The sequence below is a fragment of the Rhipicephalus microplus genome, chromosome 3 (assembly GCF_043290135.1).
Source record: "Rhipicephalus microplus isolate Deutch F79 chromosome 3, USDA_Rmic, whole genome shotgun sequence".
NCBI classification, from domain to species: Eukaryota; Metazoa; Arthropoda; class Arachnida; order Ixodida; family Ixodidae; genus Rhipicephalus; species Rhipicephalus microplus.
Window position 1 is genome coordinate 94,057,186 of NC_134702.1, and position 24,024 is coordinate 94,081,209.

General features: G+C 48.2%; 1 protein-coding gene across 1 annotated transcript; it reads right to left on the bottom strand.

The window, feature by feature from the left end:
• Window positions 1-51: 51 nt before the first annotated feature.
• On the bottom strand, window positions 52-22,844 carry LOC142802872 (uncharacterized). The gene is made up of 7 exons (XM_075887940.1): window positions 22,564-22,844; window positions 19,524-19,744; window positions 16,869-17,232; window positions 11,402-12,236; window positions 10,448-10,715; window positions 1,448-1,699; window positions 52-649 (listed from the first exon to the last, which is right to left on the bottom strand). Exons 1-7 carry the CDS (start codon window positions 22,842-22,844, stop codon window positions 114-116), a joined length of 2,757 nt encoding a protein of 918 aa, XP_075744055.1. The 3' UTR covers window positions 52-113.
• Between the last annotated feature and the right edge of the window lie 1,180 nt (window positions 22,845-24,024).

The window sequence follows — 24,024 nt, forward strand, 5'->3', positions numbered from 1 at the left end:
GCTTTATGAACCCATTATCAATAGAAAAATGTTGGACGAGTGCATATTCGCTTTATAATTTTAGTCAGTGCAAAGCTGCAAACTTCGGCAGCAAAAAATATGATGACGGAGTGTCATTCAAACCCCACTGGGCTGAATGCCTGATCCCATCTGCCTGGAAAGTGTGTTTCGCAGTGGTTCATGCCGTCACAGTCACAACTTCCTGGCCACTGAGCGGAACTGGCGTCACAGTGGAACGCCTTCAAAAAACGCCGGTCAGAACGGGCCATGTCGTTGCACACGTCCTTACCGTCGGGCCCTCCGCACTCCAGGAAACACAGCATGCGGAAAAAGATTCTGTTCAGACCAATCTTCCGGTCAGCTGCTGTTTCCTTCATCACTCTATAGGCCGCGGCGGAAGGGGCTTCGTTGTTATCGCTGGCTTCTTCGACGTCTCGCTTGAACTGTAACAGCCAAGCGAGCTGCGCTGACCAGCGTGCCCGCACAAACTTCTTGGCCCACATCGGTTCCACTGGTCGACCCAGCACCAACGACGCCGAAGCGGCGAAGCACAGGTCGACGTAACTGGGAGCCCACTCTGGGAAGTACTTGGCGTCAGAATCGAAAATTGAGCGCAGAATCAGTGCGCCCATTGTCGCGTATCTTGCCGCTGCAGCAAGCGGAAAGGGCCGATTTTACATCGATGCAGCGTAAAACACAAGAATCATTAAGCCGTTTCCCCACTGTGCTCTCTGCAACGCACGCGGAGGGAATTAGATGGAGACCTTGAGTTGACTATTCTATTGCTGCAACTTATGTTATAGCAGAATGGGAACAATAATATTCTGGTGCGCTATCGAAAGACAGCAATGACGTAAGAATCTTATCAAAACTAACCTTTATGCTGCGAATATTAGTAAGAAGGTGCCCAATTATACGCCTTCTTATGTTCTTAGAGCTTTGTGAGTACGAGCCCGGTCACCAATAGTGGGGAATAGTTTAGAACTTACAAAATCACAGCTTTATGTTGTTGGTTGACATAAGTGTGGTGATAAACTATTACCCTAAACTGGCCTATTTTATGACGTAAGCAAGGTACACTTTTGGAAATCTGTGAGCAATGGTGCAGACACTTTTGACATTTAAAGATGACCATGCATGTGGTCATCGTCAATCTTAAACGAAGAATAATGCATGTCTGATTGATTCTTAATCGAGCTAATATCAACAAACAGTTGCCTGAATAATGAGTCAAGCAGTAATACACTTGTTAAGTACTTGACTGCTTTGCGTAACCAGTTCAGTACACAAGAACTCGTGCTGGCTGAGAATGCTAGTGCGACTAAATACTGACCATCAATCGAGGAGCATCTGCTACAAGAACACAATAGTGACACAAGGGATGCTATTGGATATAGCCTGCTGGTTCGCTTGCTTGTCTAATATACGAAGTGTGCAAATTCCTCACATCGCTGAACCTTGTGGTTGAGGGAGGCATGCGCGAAAAGGTTGGTTCGGGACAGGTACGTCGAGCTGACCAAAAAGTTGCCGTCCACGTGGTAGCTTATGTGCCCGCGCAGCTGTGGGAGCCAGTAATCGTCCAGTACAGTCTCCTCCAAGCCCACTCTCGCAGCTGCTACAATGGCAATATTCGGAAGCAAATGTGGGCCCAGAGTCGCGGCCAATGGCTCTTGAGGCAGGCTGGCACCGTCAGTTTCACCTGTGGAAACAATGATCGGCAGAAAACGAAAGCGTGACTGGTTGCGACGATCATAATTGCCCGTTGTTACTTGCAAAACCGCTTTACCACAAACTTTGTTCGAGTTCAAGTTGGCTGGAAATCACCTAATGGTAACTTATAACACGCTACGGTAGTGCCCAAGCGTCAAGCTTATTATAAAAATTAGGACTGAAACAGGAAGCTCATGGTTAATTGAGTGATGTAACGTTACGCGCCTTTATTCCTTCACTCTAAGTACTTTCGGTGTCTATGTGCAATGACATGGTGACGCACTATAGCATTACTATAAACATTGTAATTCTACAATATTACTGGGTGTAATGGCACATTCTAGTGCAACTGTTGTCCTGTAGCAGTAAAGGTGGGGAAAGAAAACTACTGTTCATTCCGGGGCAGACCCGCTTCTTACAAATTGATAAATATTGTCAAGATTTCGAAAGGGGTGAGGGCAAGCTTTGTAATAGATCAAAATTGAAGACGGTACGGAAAAGCCGCTAAGATTGAAGAACGTTCATATATGGTGGTTTTAGGACGTTAAACCCCACATATCAATTAGGATTGAAGAATGCACACTCTTGCTTCTAATGAAGTGCTTTTGAATACGTACGCATACGGCGGTTTCATCCTCCCGAGTTGTGTGAATTAACTCGGGGAATAAAGCCGGAAAAACAGTTACAGTTAAATATGCATATTTGGAATCTCCCTAAAAAGGGAAGGGGGCCCTTGCTCGGGTAGCAGTGCTTGCTCAGAATTTTAGCGTATATTCGATAAAGATGAAACTTTGAATTAGGGGAACATATGCCGAGAAACGAGAGTAACACTCCCATTACCTTATTAGCGGCAACCAGTCACCGGTCATCGATAATGTGCATCGTCGGTAACACACTTATACATACATCAGGTCATATTTCAGCGTTATGATTGTTGCTTACGTGTCACACACGAGCGCGAAAATCATATCTCTAAGCCAGCGTCAAATAACGCGAGCAGTTACGATATAGTGAAAGGTAGGACCCGGCAGCCCGCTTTTCAAAAGGCCAAGTTGTCCCCACCTACGTCCTTCAAAAGCGCAAATTTGGTGCGCAAAATCTGAAAAGTTCAAGAAATCTAGACAGCCGACGTGCCCGCCACTGCCAGACAGCGTGCGGGAACTATAACGCTCTTAACAAAGCATCCGGCATGGTGTAAACGAATGAGTCATGCCTAGAGTCTGAAACAAGGGTGAAGCATAGCGAATGGTAAGTCAGCCTGTGAAGCAAAAAGTATTCTGTAAGGACTTTGTGAAAGCAGTTGGTGAGGACTTGTCGTGTTATGGTGTATTGTTGTCAGTCGGTTGGTCTAGAAAGCGCTGTGCCATGACTCAGTCCGATCACAGAAGGTGTGATGAGAAGGAATGTGAGAAATCTCTCAGACAGGGTTGCCTAGAAGAGAGATGTAATGGGCAGAGTGCCGAATCGGAAGCCGAGCCAGCCCTACAGTCCACGCGGCCCCATGTGCGTGAGTGTTTTCGGAAGAGAAAATCACCAAGGAATGACTAGTTATTGGACTGGACAAGCAGGTGAATATAAAATTACCTTAGTTGTTCTTGATTATTTTCTAACGCCTCAGTTATCATTTGAGGGTATTAAGAATAAGCGTTTTTTCTCACTATCGCTAAACCCGTAGCAGCTGTATTGTGATTTCAACCAAACAAGTGTACTTATGTCGAAACGTTTGTAGAAAAATATTTTCGTGTGGTTGTCCGATGCCTCTGACTCAACGCCTTTGCCAGGTGTACCCATACATCAGCTCTGGAATCTGCCCGTCAAGTGCCTTTCTTCAACAGGTTCTGGCAATGTGTTTCTTTCAAATAAACGCAACTACTCACGACGCACGCGTTCTTATCTGCACTATATATATAAAAGGATCATAAAGCTTCCCACCCATTCAGGGGCGCACAGTAGCCGTTATCAACAGCTGCAACTATCAGCATCATCATCATCAGCTTGATTACGCTCACCGCAGGGCAATATATTGCCGCCAGCACGTAGTGGGTTGACAGCAAGAGCGGCTCTAAATCTGGAGGAAAAAAGAAGATCGCGTTCTTCTTTGCTCGAGAGCCAGCCACGACTGAGGCATCGTCCTAGTGCTAGCTACCTGGTGGTTTAATAAATCCCCCAGTACTTGTGACTCATCGTGACAACTGGTGGAAGTGCTGGGTAGTCTCACGGATGCTGCAGACCCCCCCAGGAAGCCGCGATACGAGTCCAGTGCCAGTCAATACTCCCGTGCATCGGACCAGCCGCCGAATCAGGGGATTGCCTCCGGAAGCCGACGATACTGCTCCCACCACGTCGACAAACATGACCAGCGCTTCGGTGCAAACCTCGGCGACCGGCACGGGAAGCACGACGTCGAACCGCTACACGTTGGAAAGCCCACGCGCACCGGCGACGTTCCATGGCTCGGAGCACGAAGACGTTGAGGACTGGTTGGCGGATTTCGAGCGCGTAGCCGCCTTGAATCAGTGGGACGACGCGGCGAAACTGGGTCGTGTCTACTTCTATCTCGAAGACGGGGCACGTACGTGGTATCAAAACCGAGAGGAACTGCTGACGACGTGGCCCGAATTCTCTCGTAGACTTCTGCAGACGTATGCCAGTGCTGATCGCTAAGAACGAGCTGAACGAGCTATTCTGGCCCGCGTCCAGCTGCCAAACGAAACTGTGACCACGTTCGTCGAAGACATGACGCGCCTCTTCCGACGGGCCGATTCAAGAATGACGGAGGACAAGAAGTTGCGTCACTTGATGCGCGGTGTCAAGGACCAGCTTTTTGCCGGCCTCGTGCGCAGCCCTCCGAAGACGGTCGCGGAGTTCTTGTCCGAGGCCGTGACAATGGAAAAAATGCTGCAGCAGCGATCCAACCAATACAACAGGCAAGTCAATGGCATGTCTACTGCCGACATTTTCACCGCCACTAGAACCAACAACGACTATCTACGTGAACTCATCCGTGGTATAATACGTGAAGAGTTACAAAAGGCTGGTGTAACACCTCATCCTACAGTAAACTCTATTACAACTGTGATCAAGGATGAGCTGCACCAGGCCCTCCGGGACACCTTGCCTCATGATACAACTGTGCCAGCACCTGCTGAATACCGCCGTGAGACAACCTACGCAGAAGCTTTGAAACGCCCTGCTGCATCGCCGCCATTATTCGTCCATCCTGTTCCTGCTGTTTCACTACAGTCAGCGCAGCACATGCCGTACTACGAAGGCACGTACACGCCACCACCGTTGGCCTTTGTCCCTGGTGCTTCTTTCGCCCATCGTTCAGTGCAACCAATTCAGTACATCGACGATCGGCGCACGTCTCCTCGAAAGTCTGATGTTTGGCGCACACCTGATCGCCGGCCTCTGTGCTTTCACTGTGGAGAAGCTGATCACTTGTACCGCCAGTGCCCATATCGCCGTCTTGGGCTTCGCGGCTTCTCTGCGTACTCACCGCCACCCCGTTACGGCCAGAGACCGCGCGACATCGAAAACTACCTCTCCCAGCAGCATGCACCACCATCTGCCGGGCGCCAGTTGCGCTCGCCATCACCGAGGCGATTTTCATCAACGCCCCAGCGGTATTCTACCACACGGTCTCCCAGCCCCCGTCGGGAAAACTAGACCAAGCGACCTCTGGGGGCGGGGTCGCTGAACGTCGGAGCGCTGAAGACCTCCCATTGACGCAGAACTGTACAGAAACCGGTCCGACATCACATACTGCTGCAAAGGATGGCCGACTTTCACTCGACATAGCAGTGACAATTGATGGTTGTGCAGTTAATGCGTTAGTGGACACCGGCGCAGACTATTCCATACTGAGCGGGAAACTGACAACGCAGCTGAAGAAAGTCATCACGCCGTGGCATAACTCGCAGATTCGGACAGCTGGTGGCCACGTCGTTACTCCACTGGGTGCCTGCACAACTAGAGTACAGATTCAAGGGTACACATTCGTAGCAAGCTGCCTTGTTCTACGCGAATGTTCCCGTGACGTCATTCTGGGAATTGACTTTCTACAAGAAAATGGAGCTATCATTGATCTACAAGAGCGCCGCGTCACGTTCTCAGCCCAGCGAGCAATCAACGTGCAAGATGGTGGAAGGCGTGTCGACGTACTCCGTATTTCTGAACAGAGTGTGACGCTTCCTCCACGAACAAGTGTTCTAGTCGACGTAACATGCTGTGGTTTGGGCGATGGCGATGTGGTGGCTGAGACAAATTTAGAACACCTCCTGCAGCAAGGCATTTGTGTAGCTAGAAGTGTAATACACCTTCGTGATGGTCGATCTGAATTGCTCGTAACCAACTTTAGCAACGAGCATCGACATCTTTTCCGTGGCACTTCGATAGCGTTTGCCCACGAAGTAGCAAACGTCACCAACTGTTTCACGTCCGAAATAGTGGATACCGCCGACACGTCAATGAGTAATATTGACATCAATCCTGATCTGCCCACCGTTAACCAGACTGCACTACGAGCGCTTTTGTTCGAGTTCAGGTCTTGCTTCGCAACTTGCTCAAAGATCCGCCAGACGTCCATCACTCAACACAGGATCATCACGTACGAAGACGCACGTCCGATACACCAGAACCCCTACCGCGTGTCGGCCAAAGAACGTGAAGCAATATGTACGCAAGTCACCGAGATGCTTGACGATGGCGTTATTGAACCATCGAACAGCCCGTGGTCATCTCCAGTCGTACTTGTCAAAAAGAAGGACGGGTCGCTACGCTTCTGCGTCGACTACCGAAAGCTTAACAACGTGACGAAAAAGGATGTGTATCCGCTGCCACGTATCGACGATTCGCTGGATAGACTTCGTCGTGCCCATTATTTCACTTCTCTCGATCTCAAAAGCGGGTATTGGCAAATCGAAGTAGATCAGCGAGACCGTGAGAAAACAGCCTTTGTGACTCCAGACGGCCTATACCAATTTCGAGTGCTCCCTTTTGGCTTGTGTTCAGCACCGGCAACTTTCCAGCGAATGATGGACACTGTCCTCACAGGGCTCAAGTGGCAGACTTGTCTTGTCTACCTTGATGATGTGGTGGTCTTCTCTACCACGTTTGAGCAGCACCTTCACCGCCTGCGCAGCGTGCTGGAGGCTATCCGATCGGCGGACCTCACACTAAAGCCACAGAAGTGCCACTTCGGCTATAAAGAACTAAAATTTCTTGGACATGTAGTTAGCGCCGAAGGAATCCGTCCCGATCCGGACAAGCTTGCCGCTGTTGCCGAATTACCAGCTCCTGTCGATAAGAAAGCCGTCCGGCGCTTCCTTGGTTTGTGCGCCTACTATCGCCGATTCATTCATGGCTTGTCACAGATAGCAGAACCCCTGACTCGTCTCACAAGGGACGACACGCCGTTTGTCTGGGAAAACGAGCAACAAGCAGCTTTTGATGAGCTGCGACAGCGCATGCAATCAGCGCCCGTTCTCGCTCATTTCGACGATGATGCTGACACGGAGGTCCATACCGACGCTAGTAACATTGGGCTCGGTGCAGTGCTCGTTCAGCGTCAAGAGGACATCGAAAGAGTGATAGCCTACGCCAGCCGCTCTCTATCCCGTGCCGAGGCGAATTATTCCACTACGGAGAAAGAGTGCCTCGCAGTCGTGTGGGCAATCACCAAGTTCCGCCCGTACCTTTATGGTCGTCCCTTCAAGATAGTGACGGACCATCACGCGCTCTGTTGGTTGGCAAGCCTGCGTGACCCTTCAGGTCGGCTAGCACGGTGGAGTTTGCGGCTGCAGGAATTTGATGTCACCATCGTCCATAAGTCCGGCCGTAAGCATGAGGACGCTGACACACTGTCACGCGCACCCCTTCATGTCGTCAGTCAGGAAGCAGAGGAAGACGAAGGCTTTCTGGGCGCTGTTAGTGCATCAGACTTGGGCAAACGACAGCGAGATGATGCAGAGATTCGTCCAATCATTGATCATTTAGAGGGCCAGGGCGCAATTATACCACGTCATTTATCCCGCTCGTTGACGTCGTTCTGCCTACGACACGGTGTGCTGTACAAGAAGAACGCTCGTTCGAACAATCGTGCTTACCTCCTGGTGGTTCCTCGAGACATGCGAGACGACGTCCTCTTCGCTTGCCATGACGAACCCACATCCGGTCATCTGGGCTACTCAAGGACACTTGCCAGAGTGAGCGAGAGGTACTATTGGCCAGGACTTTCAGCAAGCGTAAAGAAGTACGTAAAGAGCTGTCGGGAATGTCAGCGCCGAAAGCAACCATCTGTTAAGCCAGCTGGTTTGCTTCAGCCCATTGAAGCACCCTGCACGCCGTTCGACCAAGTCGGCATGGACATTCTCGGGACATTTCCTATGTCTGCGGACAGCAACAAATGGGTGATCGTCGCGACCGACTATTTGACACGCTACGCTGAAACCCAGGCGATCCCACGAGCCACGGCTTCTGAGGTAGCACAATTTTTCATGCGCCACATCGTGTTACGACACGGTGCTCCTTCCAGTGTAATAACGGACAGAGGGACGGCATTCACGGCGCAGCTTACGGACGAAGTTTTCAAACTGAGCAACACCAGACACCGAAGGACAACTGCGTACCACCCGCAAACCAACGGACTTACTGAACGACTGAATAAGACCCTCGCAGACATGATCTCAATGTACATCGACGTACAGCACAAAACATGGGACCGGATCTTGCCTTACGTGACCTTCGCGTATAATACCGCCGTGCAAGAGACCACGCGATTCACGCCATTTCGGCTTCTCTACGGCCGCGAAGTGCAGACCATGCTAGACTCAATGCTACCGTGTCAGGACGAAGACGAGTTGGCAACAGACGCCGAAGAATTCGCAGAGCGTGCCGAGGAAGCCCGGCAGCTCGCGCGACTGCACATCGGCCAGCAACAGCAGGCAGACGCACGACGCTATAATACCCGCCACAGAGAAGTGTTTTACAGCCCCGGAGATCAAGTTTGGGTGTGGACGCCCGTCCGCCGCCGTGGCCTTAGTGAAAAGTTGCTGAGCCGGTACTTTGGCCCATATAAAGTGTTACGCCGCGTCAGTGACGTGAACTACGAAGTGGTTCCGGACTCAACACCCCATGCACGGAGCAGGACACGGCTGAGGCCGGACGTCGTTCATGTGTTGCGCATGAAGCCATTTATTGCGCGTTGTTCGTAACTTTTCCTTTACCGTACAGCGTTCTTTGTGTTTTTTGTTTATTTTGTGAACTTACTTTCTCGTTCATTGACGTTTCCTATGTTGGCACGCTCTTCAATTTTTACTTTCACTTCATCCGAATTTCCATTTTTTTTACGTGCCTATGTAGTAGCATCGCGGTGCTGCTATGTACTCTTCTTTCCTCTATTTGGTACTTGTTTTTTTTTCTTTTCGGAAGGGGGGATAATGCCGCCAGCACGTAGTGGGTTGACAGCAAGAGCGGCTCTAAATCTGGAGGAAAAAAGAAGATCGCGTTCTTCTTTGCTCGAGAGCCAGCCACGACTGAGGCATCGTCCTAGTGCTAGCTACCTGGTGGTTTAATAAATCCCCCAGTACTTGTGACTCATCGTGACAATATCCGCCAATCAACCCGGTCTCGTGCTTTCCGTTCCCACGTTATATTTGCAAACTTCGTAATCTCATCGGCCCTCCTAACTTTCTGTCTCCCCTTCGTGCGTTTTCCTTTTCTGCGAATCCGGTCAGTTACCCTTAATTACCAGTGGTTATTCTGCCTACGTGCTACGTGCCCAGCCCATCTCCATTTCTTCTTCTTGATTTTAACTATGATATCTTCAACCCCGTTTTGTGCCCTGACCCACTCTACCCTCTTTTTCAATCTTAATGTAACAACTATAATTTTCCTTTCTATCGCTCGATGCGTCATCCTCAATTGAAGCCGAATCCCCTTAGTAAGCCTCCAGGTTTCTGCTCTGGCTGCAGGTAAGTACTGGCAAGATGCAACCTTCCTCTTGAGGGTTAGTGACAGATTACTAATGATCGTTTGAGAATTCTTGCCGATTGTTACCCAACCCATCCTTATTCTTCTAGTTATTTCACTCTCATGGCTCGGCTCCATGGTTACTACTTGTCCTAAGTAGACACATTCCTTTACAAATTCCACCATCTCTCCACCTATCGCAAAGTGCTGTTTTCTGCCGAGACTGTTACACATTACTTTAGTTTTGTGCATATAAATCTTCAGACCTACTTTTCTACTTTCCATGTCCAGTTCTGTAATAATTAGTTGTGCTTCGTCCCCTGAGTTACTCATCAAAGCAATGTCATCCATGAATAGCAGGTTACTCAGATACTCTCCATTAACTCCTATCCCTAACTCTTCTCAATCTAAGGTCCATTATTTGTAATTAAAGGTGCAAGCGAACTATCACTTGTTCCGAAAAAAGCAAGCACTCGTAATATAGAGCGGCGCTGTAGTTTAATGGCTGCCTAATAAACACTCATCTGAATAATTAAATTAGTTGAGAGAGATAATTATCGTGTCAGAGTTCCATTGCTCTAATGTCGCCACCGGAGGTTATTAACTAGGACACAAGACTACTATCGAAGTTTCGTGTCTGACTTTTGCGCCGAAATTTCAACCACGGAAGCTCAGAATCACGTGACATTCGTAAGACGAGTGTGGCTACGTAAAAATACTTTACTGGACACTCACTACAGGCCTGTCTACTACAGCATATACGTACCGTACACGACCAGCTGCGCACTGCTGAGCTTGTTTGTATCAATCAGGACACCCGCGTTAACCTTGCTGTCATTGTGGAGCGCAGATGTTATGTCCTGGAACAGCTCCCGTACCAACGCGACCTCCTCTTCACTCTGAAGTGTCCTGGCCACCCAGAGTGGATACAGCTGGCCGAACGTCGAGGCTGTCAGGTGGAGACACCTCGACATGCTTGCGTCATCCACGAAACTCACTGGCCACTCTTCTAAGTACGGGGCGTACTTCATTACCTGTGTCCAGGTGCGAAGAAGAAATAATTATAAAAAGAATATGTGAAGACATTCCTGACCACGTAATTCTTGTGTGAACCAGAAAGAATTCTTGTAAGCTCGTTAGGCCAAGTGACTTGAGGGCATGAATAGATGTGATTACTTCTCCAATTGTGCGAAGAATGTATGGACTGTAGGCACGCTGTTTCTCGCGTTAAGCTTTGTCTATTTAGCCTGAGAGATTTTTGAGACGGAGAAAAATATGTGATTAGGAACTTGTGATAACATATGTTTTCCTCGTTACCCCAGAAAATACGAAACACTCTTCCTTACTGTGAAATTTAGAACCACCTGTTCACCTTTAAATCTGGTTGGGTATAAGCCATTACAGAAAATTTATAAAAACGAAAATATGTTGGTGGAGTGATTATATATTAGCTATCAATATTCTCTACTATTCATAGGTGAACTTCGCCAGAAAAAGCTCCTGACATTTTTTTCACAATGTTATTGTGTTTTCATCGGAATCAGGAATCTCAAATCAGGCGCACAAGAAATAATGCATCCTGCGCGCCTAACGTGCATGAAAACATAGGGTTATGATAATACATCCAGCTTCTATGGCTTCTGAATCTGATTCGAAAATGCTACAGACATCACATCACACTTGATCACATCTTAACAGATAAATTTGAATATGCTCTCACCTGCGCAAGCAAGACAACCAGGGAGTACATGCTGGCATGTCGCAGCGGCAGTTTCCTCAGGTGACAAACGATACTTCGGATTTCGTCCGCGGCTCTTATCAGCACCGTCATCTCACTCTGAGCATTACTGCTGAACCTGGAAGGCAGACCCCGTTCTAAGGAGTCTTCCCAGTCAATTTCAGTTGCGATATACGCAAGATCGTTGGGACTTTTCAACGGTGGTGACATCTTGCCGTCGCCCTTCGATTGCTCGTTGTCGACGACAAGGTCGATGGCGAAGAGCGTGGAAGAGTTGGGCCAGGCCGCTGACGACTGAATACCGAGATCGTATAGGGTTCGCGCAACAAACATTCTCGCCTTGTGAAAGTCACGAGCAAAAGTCGACGCCAATGATTGTCCTATGCCGAGGCGGAATGTCCGGTTTGCCCAGTACTCTACGCGAACGAAAGATGGAAGGCCGCTCCTGAGGGTCGTGCTGACTGCTAAATCTAGCAGTTCGGTGAAGCTCGATACATTCATCCAGGCCGAGACATCACTGCCCGTCGCCTCGAGAACAGCGGAGGTGTCACTCGTCTCGCTTTGTCCGGTGGTTGCCCTGAAGCAGCTGGCGTAGAACAAGGCCATTTGAGTATCAAGGCTTTGTGCGCTGCTCGAGTTTTCCGAGTCGAAGGTCGCCTTGGTCACAAGGATGTCGGCAACGCGGTGGTTGAAGGTCGCGACGTATTCCTCCAGAAAAGGACGCCTGTCGGGATTTTTCGCTCGCCACCAACCACACACACTGTCGTAGAAGTCTGCGCATGGTCTTGCGTCAGGATTCATCGCGTTCAACATGTACCTGCGGGTTGGAAGTCGGGAAGAAAGGTTGTCGTTTCATGACACTACAAGTGATGATTACAAACCTCATTGCAATGTACAGATTTACATTATAATTTCAGTGCTCTAGGCTGCACGGTGGTTCTTTGTATTGGCTAGGAGAGAGCAGTTCTTTGTTCTCTAACATCGGCTATTCGTTCCCATCGCGTCGCAAAGACCATGCAAGTTTAAAGTCAGCAATCTTATCAAAACGAGCAGTTAACTTACAAGAACAGACTGTAGGGAGAGCTGTACATACAATATAAAAATAAAAATATCTCCAAAATTCTATGGACAAACGCACACTAACATGTGATTGTTCGTACGGGCTTGTCCTGTAGGTCTATTTGTCTTGTACAGCGTTTTGTCTTTGTGCTATAAAGTAGTTTTAACTCGTGAACAGTCTAAACCTTTATGTTAAATTACTAGTTGCTCGGGATTATTTTAGTGGTTAATGCACCTAGAAGCATTCAGAGTGTCACAAGAACCTTCATAAAGCCAAGGACTATGGTAAAGCCCTTGCCAAGTTTACCGCGCTTATTAGCCTTCACGACGCGATGGAAAGAAGGAGCTTAGAGGAGATAAAAACAACGCTGCTTTCTAAAGAACGCTGCTTCTTAACCGGCAAAGTTAATTCCTCAGCAAAAAACCGAACAAATTCTGAAACATCTGATCCACCTAAAGAAAACGTAGCTGATCCACCTATATAGTAATCGTAATAACCCCAAAGTGACACGTGTCTTTAGAAGGGTAGATTGGCGTTTATTGCGCATTGTTTCAGCAACAGAAACCAATTTTGAAGCCACGTCATGAATGGCAAGCAGCTCGAAATATCCAGCGCACACCTCAAGCAGAAATCGCGCACGAAATTGACATTCACAGGACGAGTGCGTGCCAAGAACTGCCACAGCTCGACACTTATAGCCAACGCCGACTAAATTTCAAGGCCGAAAGGCTGCCGCAGTGACGTCAGAGGTTGGCGGCCCAGTTGCCCAACTGAGCATGCTCAGTAAGACTTTTTTTCCACATCTTTTATTCGGCCCAATCAAGCCGCAGCAGCTGCGAGAGTGGGAGCGTTGGTTCTTCTAAAACGTGAACGAAACACAGGCTTTCCGCCGCGTTCGCGGCGTAACTGGGCCCCCACCCTCTGACGTCACTGCGGCAGCCTTTCGACCTTGAAATTTAGTCGGCGTTGCTTATAGCGCGCTGTTCAAAGAAAGAAGCACGAAACGAGTGCACAAGTATACGCAGGACAAGCGCAAACAGCTGCTACAATTCTTCCTGCGTCTAGTCTCAGCAGCGCGCTCCTTTTGTAAACACGGCCGCGGCTGCGTGATAAATGACTGCCGGCCTCTCTGGAATGACGAGTCTGATAAGCGCCGGAAAGGCCCCGCTCCGCGGAGGCAATGCCTCATGAAGGCGACGACCTTTAGAGCACACCCAACGTGAGCAAACGCGCTATCTTGCCACTGATAAGGAAAATGCGATAAGGTTTCGAATCTCTGAGGAATGCCAAACGGTGTAGCGTGCATATAAATTGCTTGGCGTTAGCATTCCTGGCAATGTGCGCTCCGTGGCATAGTGAATAGCGCTGTGCGCTGTGAATCGAGAGGTTGCTGGTTCGATTCCACGCGACACACTTTTGCCTTACGTGTTTTTTTGTAGGGTTAGCTACACTGGCCTCGCTGAGCCAATTTCGCGTGGCACTGGTCTGCGCATGCGCAATGATACTCCGCCGCCGCCACGCGCGGCTCGCCACCGGTGTGCGCGCCATACGATGCGCTGCGCAGACGATCAGTGGTGTCACGCACCGGAGCCGGCACCTCCCTCGACTCGGCCGCAGCCGCGCGTGACTCGCCGCCGCCGGTGTGCGCTTTCCAGAGGAGTGCCTTCATAGCCTTGGTAGACATATGGACACCGACGCGCGCGCCTTCCCTGTGCAGTCGCCATCTGACACTGCACTGGAGCCGCTTGATAGTGCCTCTAACTGGCGTTTGCCACTGTGGTACAGCCATGGAGAAGGAAGAATAATCAGCTGAACCTTTGCTGACGCTAGGTATATCCTGGCATAGCTGAGCTAAGCCACTGCCATTTTTTTCTCCGCAATTTTTTTAGTATACATCTTTCAATATCACTTTCTCGGTAGCGTGGCTGAGCGGTCTTTCATTATCACTTCCGTGACAGAAGTACGTCAGCAGAGCTATGGTGGAACCCGTAATAAAACACTTTCGGGATTAAAAACGGCGCTCTGATCGCCCGCCGCAACGCTGACGTCTTAGGTTGGCTCGAAAACGTAATCCGCAAGCGCCGACGCTGCGACATAGCACGCGGCTGACAGTTACATTTGGGGCGCGAACATTTTTTTTTGTAGCAAGTGTAGTTCTAAATCCTACGTTCAATGCAGCTCCGCTGCTATGAAACATGAGAAACGGCGTGGCACGGGCCCCCAGCGGTTGCTGTTCGAACGATTCCTGCAGCTGCGTTTATCAAACGTTCGATAACGTCAATATTTGGGGAAGCATGCAAACTTTTTGTTCCACGGGTATAGCCTCGTTAAGTGCATTCAATGACTCGGCGTTCAGCTTTCACGCTACTTTGCGTCGGGTTTTACTGAGATCCTGCTTGTTACAGCAGTTGAGATACGTGTTGTGTAAGTCAGTTTCGTCGGGATTTTTATGCCTTCAGGTGGAGCGAAAAAGCGCTGGAGAATAGCCGGTGATAGAAGCAAGCAGGAGGAGTAACCTTCGTTGACAAGAAATAAATGTAATCGCGCTTGGCGAGGCTGTGATGCCCTCTCTTGTAGGGCACGAGCGTTAGCCGCTTGTTTGCGAAGTGTATTCAGCCAACTTATGGTAATCATAGCAACTAGTTTTAGCCTATTTTTAGTTATAGTAGTTTAGACTTTGTTAGTTTATTTTACCCGGTTTTAAGCATTGCAAAGTTTGTTTTAGCTCACTATGAAACACTACACTGGGTACCTGACCACGCCACATGGGATCGTTGAATGTGCAAGCCGAGCCGCTTAAATGCTACCTTCTTAAAATTGGTAACCCCTATTTCATCATCTACAAGTGTGCGTAATACACGTCCACGCGACGAGAATGAATTTCTCGGTGACGTTGTTGGTTATACTGCGAAAGCGTCGGCCGTGGGTTACACTGCCTCCAAATACCAGCGAGATGCCCCCCGATCGGCGATACGTGGATTACGTTTACGTGAGTCTTCCGAGCACATTATCACAAAAACAGTGCTTCAAGCTTTTGTTCGTCTCTAAGCAAACAGCGTAGCAGACGTGTCCGCATTTGAATCTGCTTTCGCCGCTTGTGTATCGTACCGTAGTTCTGGTCACTTCACAGCAGATCTCGTAATGTAGGGGCTGCAAGGTCCCGTGGTGTCCACTCTCGCGTTATTACCGAAAACTATGGACCATCTCCCCGCAGGAAATTTCGGCAGGATGCGAAGTGACGCAGCCCTGCGCATGACGTTGACCTGGTTGAAACGGGCATGAACGCGGCTGCTGGAAGAGCGGTTTTAAGTGAAACTCCGTGTAGCGTTTAGCCGAGTGAATGTTTCTTTGAAACGCAAAGACACGGGAAGTGGGAGGCGTTGAAGAAGCTTGCGCTCGGCTTCTTTGTCTCGCATCTTGTCGGCGTGACCCTCGCACCGTCTTTATTCTCGAACATGGTAGGTGTTCTTGACTCGCACCTCGTCGGTGTCGCTGGTCTTCCACTGCCGACGCTTGCGCTCGGCTTCCCTGGCTCACACTTCGTCGGTGTTGCCGTCGCCATTCGCGAACGCGATCGGCTTCACTAACCCTCGCAACACTGGCGACAGCCGGGAAACGTACGCGCACACTAGCGGGAAGCATGCCGCGATGGCGTCCGGCCCATCGGCGAGATCGCGCGGCGAGCAGCGGCGCGCTATCCACATTAGGGAGTTTCATAACAACGCACCGCGAGCCCTTGTAGTGCGGTAACTGCCTCTGAACATGCGTCGTAACGTGAGTCGCCATTCGCGTTCGCCCGCAGGAAATCCGAAATAGCGGCTGCGAGTGGGGCCCGCATGGGGCCAGCAAACGCTGGTTTCGAGGCTACGGTGTCGCTGCGATTGTGCGTTGTGGTTTGCAGGAGGGGAAACGCTCTTCTAAAACTCATATGGCACCCAATATGCCGGCGACACCCGCAGCCCCTGCAAACGTTATTCTAGAACTCGCTATTGTGGGCGCCGTGAGATTGTCAAGGCACGCGACGCACGCGCACCCGTGGGCTCGTGGCTTCTTCTCAGACAGATGGAGAGAGGTGGCACGGATGAGATGATGCCCACGTGAGGAATAAGCTCGAGCGTCGAGAGCGGTGGATAGAGTGAAGCGAGAGAGTATAGTGGCTAGAAAAGCACCACTATAGAGAGAGAGCTGACACGCTTCGTGCGTGCGGCAGGTGAGAGAGAGAGAGACGTCACCACGCACTGCTAGGAGGGCACTACTCCAAAACTTGGCATCACTCCAAAACCTACATGAGGGGAGCGGGGCGGACGGAGGGACATCGTTACACAGGCTAATCAAAGAGCTGCTTCGCATCTCAAAGCTTGCAAGAGTGTTAATTCATCCATTACTTACAGGGTAACATTATGACATCCCGCGTGGGAATCGTTGTCAGCGCAGGCATTCGCCAACTCGGGCGCTGCCTTTATTGTAGCTGCCGTTGAGTTCTTGCTTTCCGTTAGGCAGTAAACGGTAGCGAACACTATGGCGATGATGACGGCTAGGATCAAGAATACGAGGCAGCCCAGGGTCTCGGTTGAGAAGGGGAACTGCCTAGGCGGTGATGGGCTGCTCGGTGTCACCTCCTGTTTCGGTGACTGCTTATCGGACGGACCACTGGGATGTTTCGGGGAGCCATCCTCGGGAGTGCAATGACCCGATGAGGCGGCGTAGTGATCGGGCACTGTGGGTACCAGTTTTGGTGGCGCAGACGCCTGACCTGCGCAAAAAAAAAAGAAAAAAAAAACTGAGTCCGGAGTGGCTCAAATGGATATCTACGTAACTCTGTAAGCTCAAGCGAATTTGCTTCCAGTTTGCATTGAGGCGAATGCTTCTAACTTACAGTAGCCTAAAGTCACAAACCACGATATGGTGAACTCGTGAGATGCACTTACGCTATACATGGATTCTGTGTGCAATTCGCTAGCCTATAAGTTAGTTATGGTAATGTCTAGAGACCGCACTTAAGGCAAAATTTAATTTTGTTCCGCTCCTATCGTAGCCCTTTGACATACGAGTATGAGTTACATCGTTAGAAGGGGCTTTTACAGTGTTGTTATAGTGTTTATTATTGCCTATTTTGGCATTTGTGCCTAAATACCTATACATGCCAACTATTATATATGAAGGCTATTATATATGAAAGTCTTATGTTTCACTTTCAGGTGCTGTTATTAATCATGTTATTGAGCAAACGCGTTTAAAAATCTAAGATGTTCAACCTCATTCTTTACAAAAAGGTCCCGTAAAACAGCTGCTACAAGTAGAGAATTGGGGTGCATCGGCGAGAATACGCGGCTGCGATAACAAGGCACGAGCTGTTGTCGAATAAAACCACGAAAAGCCTTCACGGGAAAAGCTATTGAAGAACAATAGAAGGGAAAAAATGAGCTGCGCAAGTCGCTTTTCTTCTGTTTGCACGTTACTTTTTAAAATACCATGAAACACTTCTTTGAGTACCCACGAAATGAATTCACTGGAAAAGCGTGTTGCCTCGAAAAGTCGACGCCGCCAATTTTTAAGGATATGTCCGGTACGAGTGTAGTTATAAAGGTTTGTCACACGCTGCATTCGCATCCTCTCTCGTTCCGACAAAAGCGCTGGAAGCTAAGCAGGGAGGATTGGGAGGGGCTAACAAAAAACGTCGCGCGCGCCTCCGGACCTTAAGCTCTTTTCTTTCTTTCCTTTTCTTTTCTTTTTGAATGCGCGGGTTTTTTTAATGTGATTGCGCGCGCACGCGTGCACAAGTTGCGTCCTCCCGCGGCAATGTCTGACACGACCAAGCGCGCTATGTTCAAATCAGGCAATGGCCGATATGCTCGAAATATATGGACTTACTACGAGTGATTTTTGGGCTTATTCCTTGATTTGTCGGGAGATGATAAAGCTCTTTTTACCTGTTTATGACACTTTATTGTGAATTCCAGGCCACGTGCTGCGCTATAATATTTGGCTCGCGTGTTGTCTGGAGCCTCTACTACCAATCGGCAGCGTTTTCAGACCATGCTCAAGAAGTGTTGCAGGGTCAGCGAAGAAACTATTTGTGCACGATTGAAGCCTACCAATGGGAGGCATGTATGCCTCCCTTCTGACATCTTAATGATCTGGCTATCTGCCATTGTACGGCAGATAGCCAGAAAAAGACCAATCTACGTGTTTTTAAGTGGTGAGCGCTTGGCGGCTGCGCTGTTACAAAATTTTGCCGGCACAGCAAGAGTGTGTGCGGCGTTGACATATATCTCGTAAATCAAGCACAGAAATTCTCTCTTGCAAGATTACTTCCCCTAAATAGCGAAAGCATAAAAAATAAAGCGTCGCCAAACGGGGGATGTCTTCACAATTCCATGCATGCAGCTGAGTTGCTCGATGTCTCGCCAATCCCGGCCTGCTCAAGGCGTGGCAGGTTGGAAGAGTTATTGTAATAGCAACTTACCAGTCTGCACAGCCTCCCCCATTTATATTGCAATGATTTACTGAATACATGACTATGCATACATAACCTGCTGTCAATACTCCTCACCTTATCATCACTCGTCACCCTCACTTCCCTTTCCCACCTCTTGCTTTAACATCTAATGGTTACATGGCTATTTCATGCTGTGCTATAGGAGCTGCTTGGCACGTTCCCGCTTTACCCATTTCCCTCTTCTTTTTTTTTTTCGTACACGCCCTGACATCACTCCCAACCTCACGTCTCTTTTCCTTTGTTATACATTACGCACACCTGTGTTACCCTAGAAGCTGCATGGCACATAGACGAATTCTGTGGCACATGCCGACTTTAGTGCAGACATCAACGGCCTCATCTCCGGTTTTACCAGATGCGTCGTTAAGAACCAATGCCTTGCTTATATATTTCAGCGTCAATGGCTTCTGTACAACTCAACATTACTTTTCGTGTATTCTTTCCCGGCATCGTTGTATGTTACTTGCCTACATAACGAACACATCAAGACGCACTGCGAAAGGTCATGATCTCAAGGTATTTAGTTGCAAAAGCAGCTGGCTTACGGGACGGTGACGTCGGCTTTTGGGATACCCTAAGCGAAGCGGCAGTGGTCGCGGTTGTTGCGTCATTCGCTTCGGCTTCCTCGCCCGCCACCGTGCTCGCTGTAGTCAGTGCCTCTTTCGACGCGACCTCCGGCGCCTTGAGTTGCACCTGTCCCTTCGGAGAAGTAGCAGCGCCATCGCTCGAAGCGGCCTTCTTGCTGGACGTGATGTAGCCGGGAGCCCTGCGCAAACAAGCAGTCGCATGCAACAATGTGATGCACTCTTAGAAAAGGGTAGCAGTACGTGCTACCTTTTTGGTAGTAATGGCTTGTCACATATATATTACAACCCTGCTAGTAAGTACAGGTAGTCACGACGCGGGTGGTAACAGCTATTACCTTTGCCGTAACTACCTGTTACTGTTACTACCCTAGCTGTTAACAGCCATAAGCAGTAAATTTCAAAGGTTTTAAGAAAATGTTGTAACTGGTACTACCATGCTTATTTTGCGATATTAATTGTCTATTGTTAATGCTGGTAAAGTAATGTCTCATCACGAAACAACTTTGAGTAATATTGCGGGGTGTGACATGAGCGTGAAGAACACATGCAACTAACAAGCTGGCTACACAGTACCTTAAGTGACTACCGGAGTACACAAACAGGAACTCCGCTGGCTGTATGCACAAAGAACGGGCAAATATATTGCGAAAGGGAAGTTTATTGTAGACTTAACTTGTGAATACACAAACGAAACATCAAATCTAGTAAATGTAGTGTATACATATTAGAAATGAGCGCCAAAATCTAATTGGTCACTGGGTATCCAAATGTTACAAGTTAAAGAGAAATTAAAATGAATCAAGTTAACCACATTTTACAGAATACCATGTGTATATGCGTACAATGGTGGGCACACGGCTAGTAGAGAACAACTGAAACTCCAGCTGTCCCTCTCTTACTCTGAAGAAACGTGTGTGCCATCGACGGCAAAGGCCTCTTCGCCGTGCATTTCCAGCTGCTGACCTGTTTAGACAAAATGCTTAACAATTTCGAGTACTTCGTACTCAACTATGGGAGAGCATTGAACCGTCCCGCTAAAAACGCCGCTGAGAAAACGCTGTGGTTTAAAGGTAATTCCCATTGGTAACACAAAATAAACAAAAGCGATGCTCTTATCGAAGCTCTGAGACCTTGAATTTACTTTGAAGACGCATGTCTGACACAAGTAAGCCTTTTTGTGTCAGGATGAGTTATAAAAATGCGAGCTTAGACCACTATACTATATTACTTTGTTATGCGTGTTTGGTGACGTAGCACAAGATTTTTAATTAGCCGTACTCATACAAAATCACCCGTCATACCTATTCATAAAAAAGGGCCACAAGAAAGCAATATATACACCAGCCGAAACAAGGTACTCAATTCATCAACATAGTTTCAATACATTTGAATATTTTACAGTGCTAATATATTGATGCTTATCAAGTAATAATTCTTCCGAAGGTTTTACGTGCCGAAACCATGATATCGTGAGACACACCGTATAGTCAGGAACTCCGGAATAATTTTGCCATCTTGTTTACCTTGATTCGTCTGTCTTGTTAGTTTGTAGTAAATTACAGTTAGTTGTAATTATCCAATGCAGCATGTTTAGCACTTGTTTATTGTTTATTAACTTGTACTTCCCCGTTTTGACAATAGCACAATGGCGCTTATAGAAAACTCGGTTCCGTAATATAAGACAAGTGTTTTTTTTTACGCAAGGATACCTTACGCGTTGTTTTTTTTCGTTTAAACATGATACGTCATGATGATTCTTCCTAAAAATAGTTACCATAGATGTAACTACTATTTTAATTAAGATGGTTGACGGCCAGGTTGCAAAAAGGTAGTAACGGGGCAAGAGAGTAAGTAAACGTAGCAGTTACTACCCTTTTAGTTACTGTGTACTAACCTAGGTAGTAAACTTGTAGCAAAAGGTTAGTAATGATTGCGGCCAGTAACTGTTTACTAATGTAGTAAACAGGTAGGAAAAGGTTAGTAATGGTCCAAGAAAAGTATTAAGCACTACAGCTACTATTCATTTTCTTGAAGTTGCTACCTTTTTACTAAATTTCTTTCAGATTGTAGGCATGAGGTTTTTCTGGCTGTCATCTTCGATCTCTTTCCAATGTAGAGGCTCATAAAGCAGCTTCTCAGAACGCGATGAATCACGCAAAAGCGAAACGCATACCATTATAAGTCACCCACAATTCTCGTTCCTCGTGTTGAACGGCGCTGTTTACTGTTGTAACGAAGCAATCAGACCAATGAAACACAAGCGACGAGTTTGACGACGCTTCACGGCGGCCTTTACTTCATTTGCGCACCTGCCGCGAAACGACGCAGCTTCGTATCGCGTTCTCAAGATGGCGCTGGTTTGGACTGCCTTTGATCGTGGTCGCATGGTCGATTTTGAAGGCGGTAATACAAGCGTGGTGGCGTTATCTATACGACTGACCGAAATTGGCTTCACGTTCTCCATTAAGGTCGTAGTTTATATGAATCAGTGAAACAACTTTCGCGATGTCATGTATCTTAACCTTCTCCGCTAGCGTTAGAGCTCATCTTCTTCCGCGATTATCTTATATTCATGTTTTCTTCAGAATAAATGTCCCTTAATGCCGAGCTAGTTAAACTTTGGACGAGTTTCTATAAATACATTATAAAACACTAACAGCATACAAAATAAGAAACGAAACAAAACAACATGTGACTTAATTTGGTGAGAAGAAATACACATTTACGAGATGAGGGAATGAGAAAAGATAAAAAAAGACCAGCACAGCACTGCCGCCACATCTGTTATGCTTCAAACATAGTTATTTTCGCCCTAGGCTCCGACCTAATAGTTACTCCATTCGAAAGCGACAGTGTGCACAAAGACGTATTTCAGCCAGCTTAGTTTCCGATTGCACTTTCACAACTGTGGGGTTAACTTGTACATCTTTCTCTCTGCTCGTTCCGTCCTGTTTGCTGTCGCTATATCCGCTGTCGCTTTGTTCTAACGTAATCTTACCCGAAAGCTGCCATCAGAGCACCAGTGGACTCCGCTAAGTCATAGGCCGGGGCTGGAGTTGTGGTGCCGGCCACGTGACTGCCTAATGGGCTCCGACTGCCGGACATTGCAGGCGTTCGCGTCGGCGTTTGGTTCGGCGTGGTCGCCTCGCGCGGAGAGGCCGTGCGCCGTGAACTCTTGTTTCCAGGACTGCGTAGTGCCGAGCTGCCCGGCAAGTGAGCGGTGGCCCACGAACTGGCCCCGCCTTCCGATGGCTTAACGCTTTGAGGCGAGCGGGACATTGTTAGAGAGGTCAGCCAAGACCGCGAATGAGGACGCAGAGAAGAGGACTGTGGAAGGGGCCAATGATCGGCTTTCGATTACGGTGATGACGGCTCCCCGCTCGCGACGCTTCTTCTACTTCGGCAACGACTTGTTGGTATGCGACAGAGACGTGGTTCATACCCACGACGAGGAAATTGGTTGGGAAAGTGAAACGTTAATTTCAAGTTAAAATTCAGTACGTCATTTGAGAACTCCTTGGACGTAAAGTAAGAAGGCCAAACTACGTGTTCAATAAAGAGAACCAACCAAAAAAAAACTGGGTTTCTTTTGTTACTCTATTGCGCAAAAGCAACAAGTTGAACAATAGGAAAAAGATCACAGCTTCGTCGTAAGGGCGAGCAACAAATGCGATAGCAATAATTGATTGTCACACGAAGAACGACAAGCAGCTAGATACTTGCAGCGTGCATGCCGCTGAAGCTCTAAGAAGGACGCTCGAAAAGAACTCGCAGGTATACACAAAGCACAAGCCTGAACTCACAGCTGTCACAGTTGTTACGTCTTTGTGTTTGAGCAACGCACTTCAGTTGTCGACAACACAGAGGACGACGACGACGATGGTGGTGGTGGTGATGATGATGATGATGATGATGATGGTGGTGGTGGTGGTGGTGGTGGTGGCCCAAATTCCATCATCATCAATGGGAATTTTTAAGATTTTATCTTTACTAACACGCAAAGAGTTTACCGCGTTCGGAAAATTTCATGCAACAAAATAAGTTTTGACTACGCTACGACAAGCTAACCGTACACCACAAGACAAACAATTACAATAATAATACTGTTGCACGTATCCACAAGAAAAACGAATACTAGCGAAAGTGAGGGCTATCCCATCTGAGCGTGCAATAAACCGATAGAATCAACTCGAAACTGCTAAATAATACTCAGCACGTCACTGGTACATTAGAGCGAAAGCTGTTATAAGACCACAACTCAGGTCACGCACAACGCCGTAGTAGTACGCTGCTGCCACCGCCGGTGTCCGCAACCACATCGCGCGAAATTAGAAAAATAAAGCCTAGCACCAATGACACAGTGGGACTCGAAACAGGGTCTGCTGGGTGCCAGCCCAGTATCCTACCACTAAGCTACGCCGATGCTTGCGACTTGTTGGCAAACTTGCCTTAAGCAGGC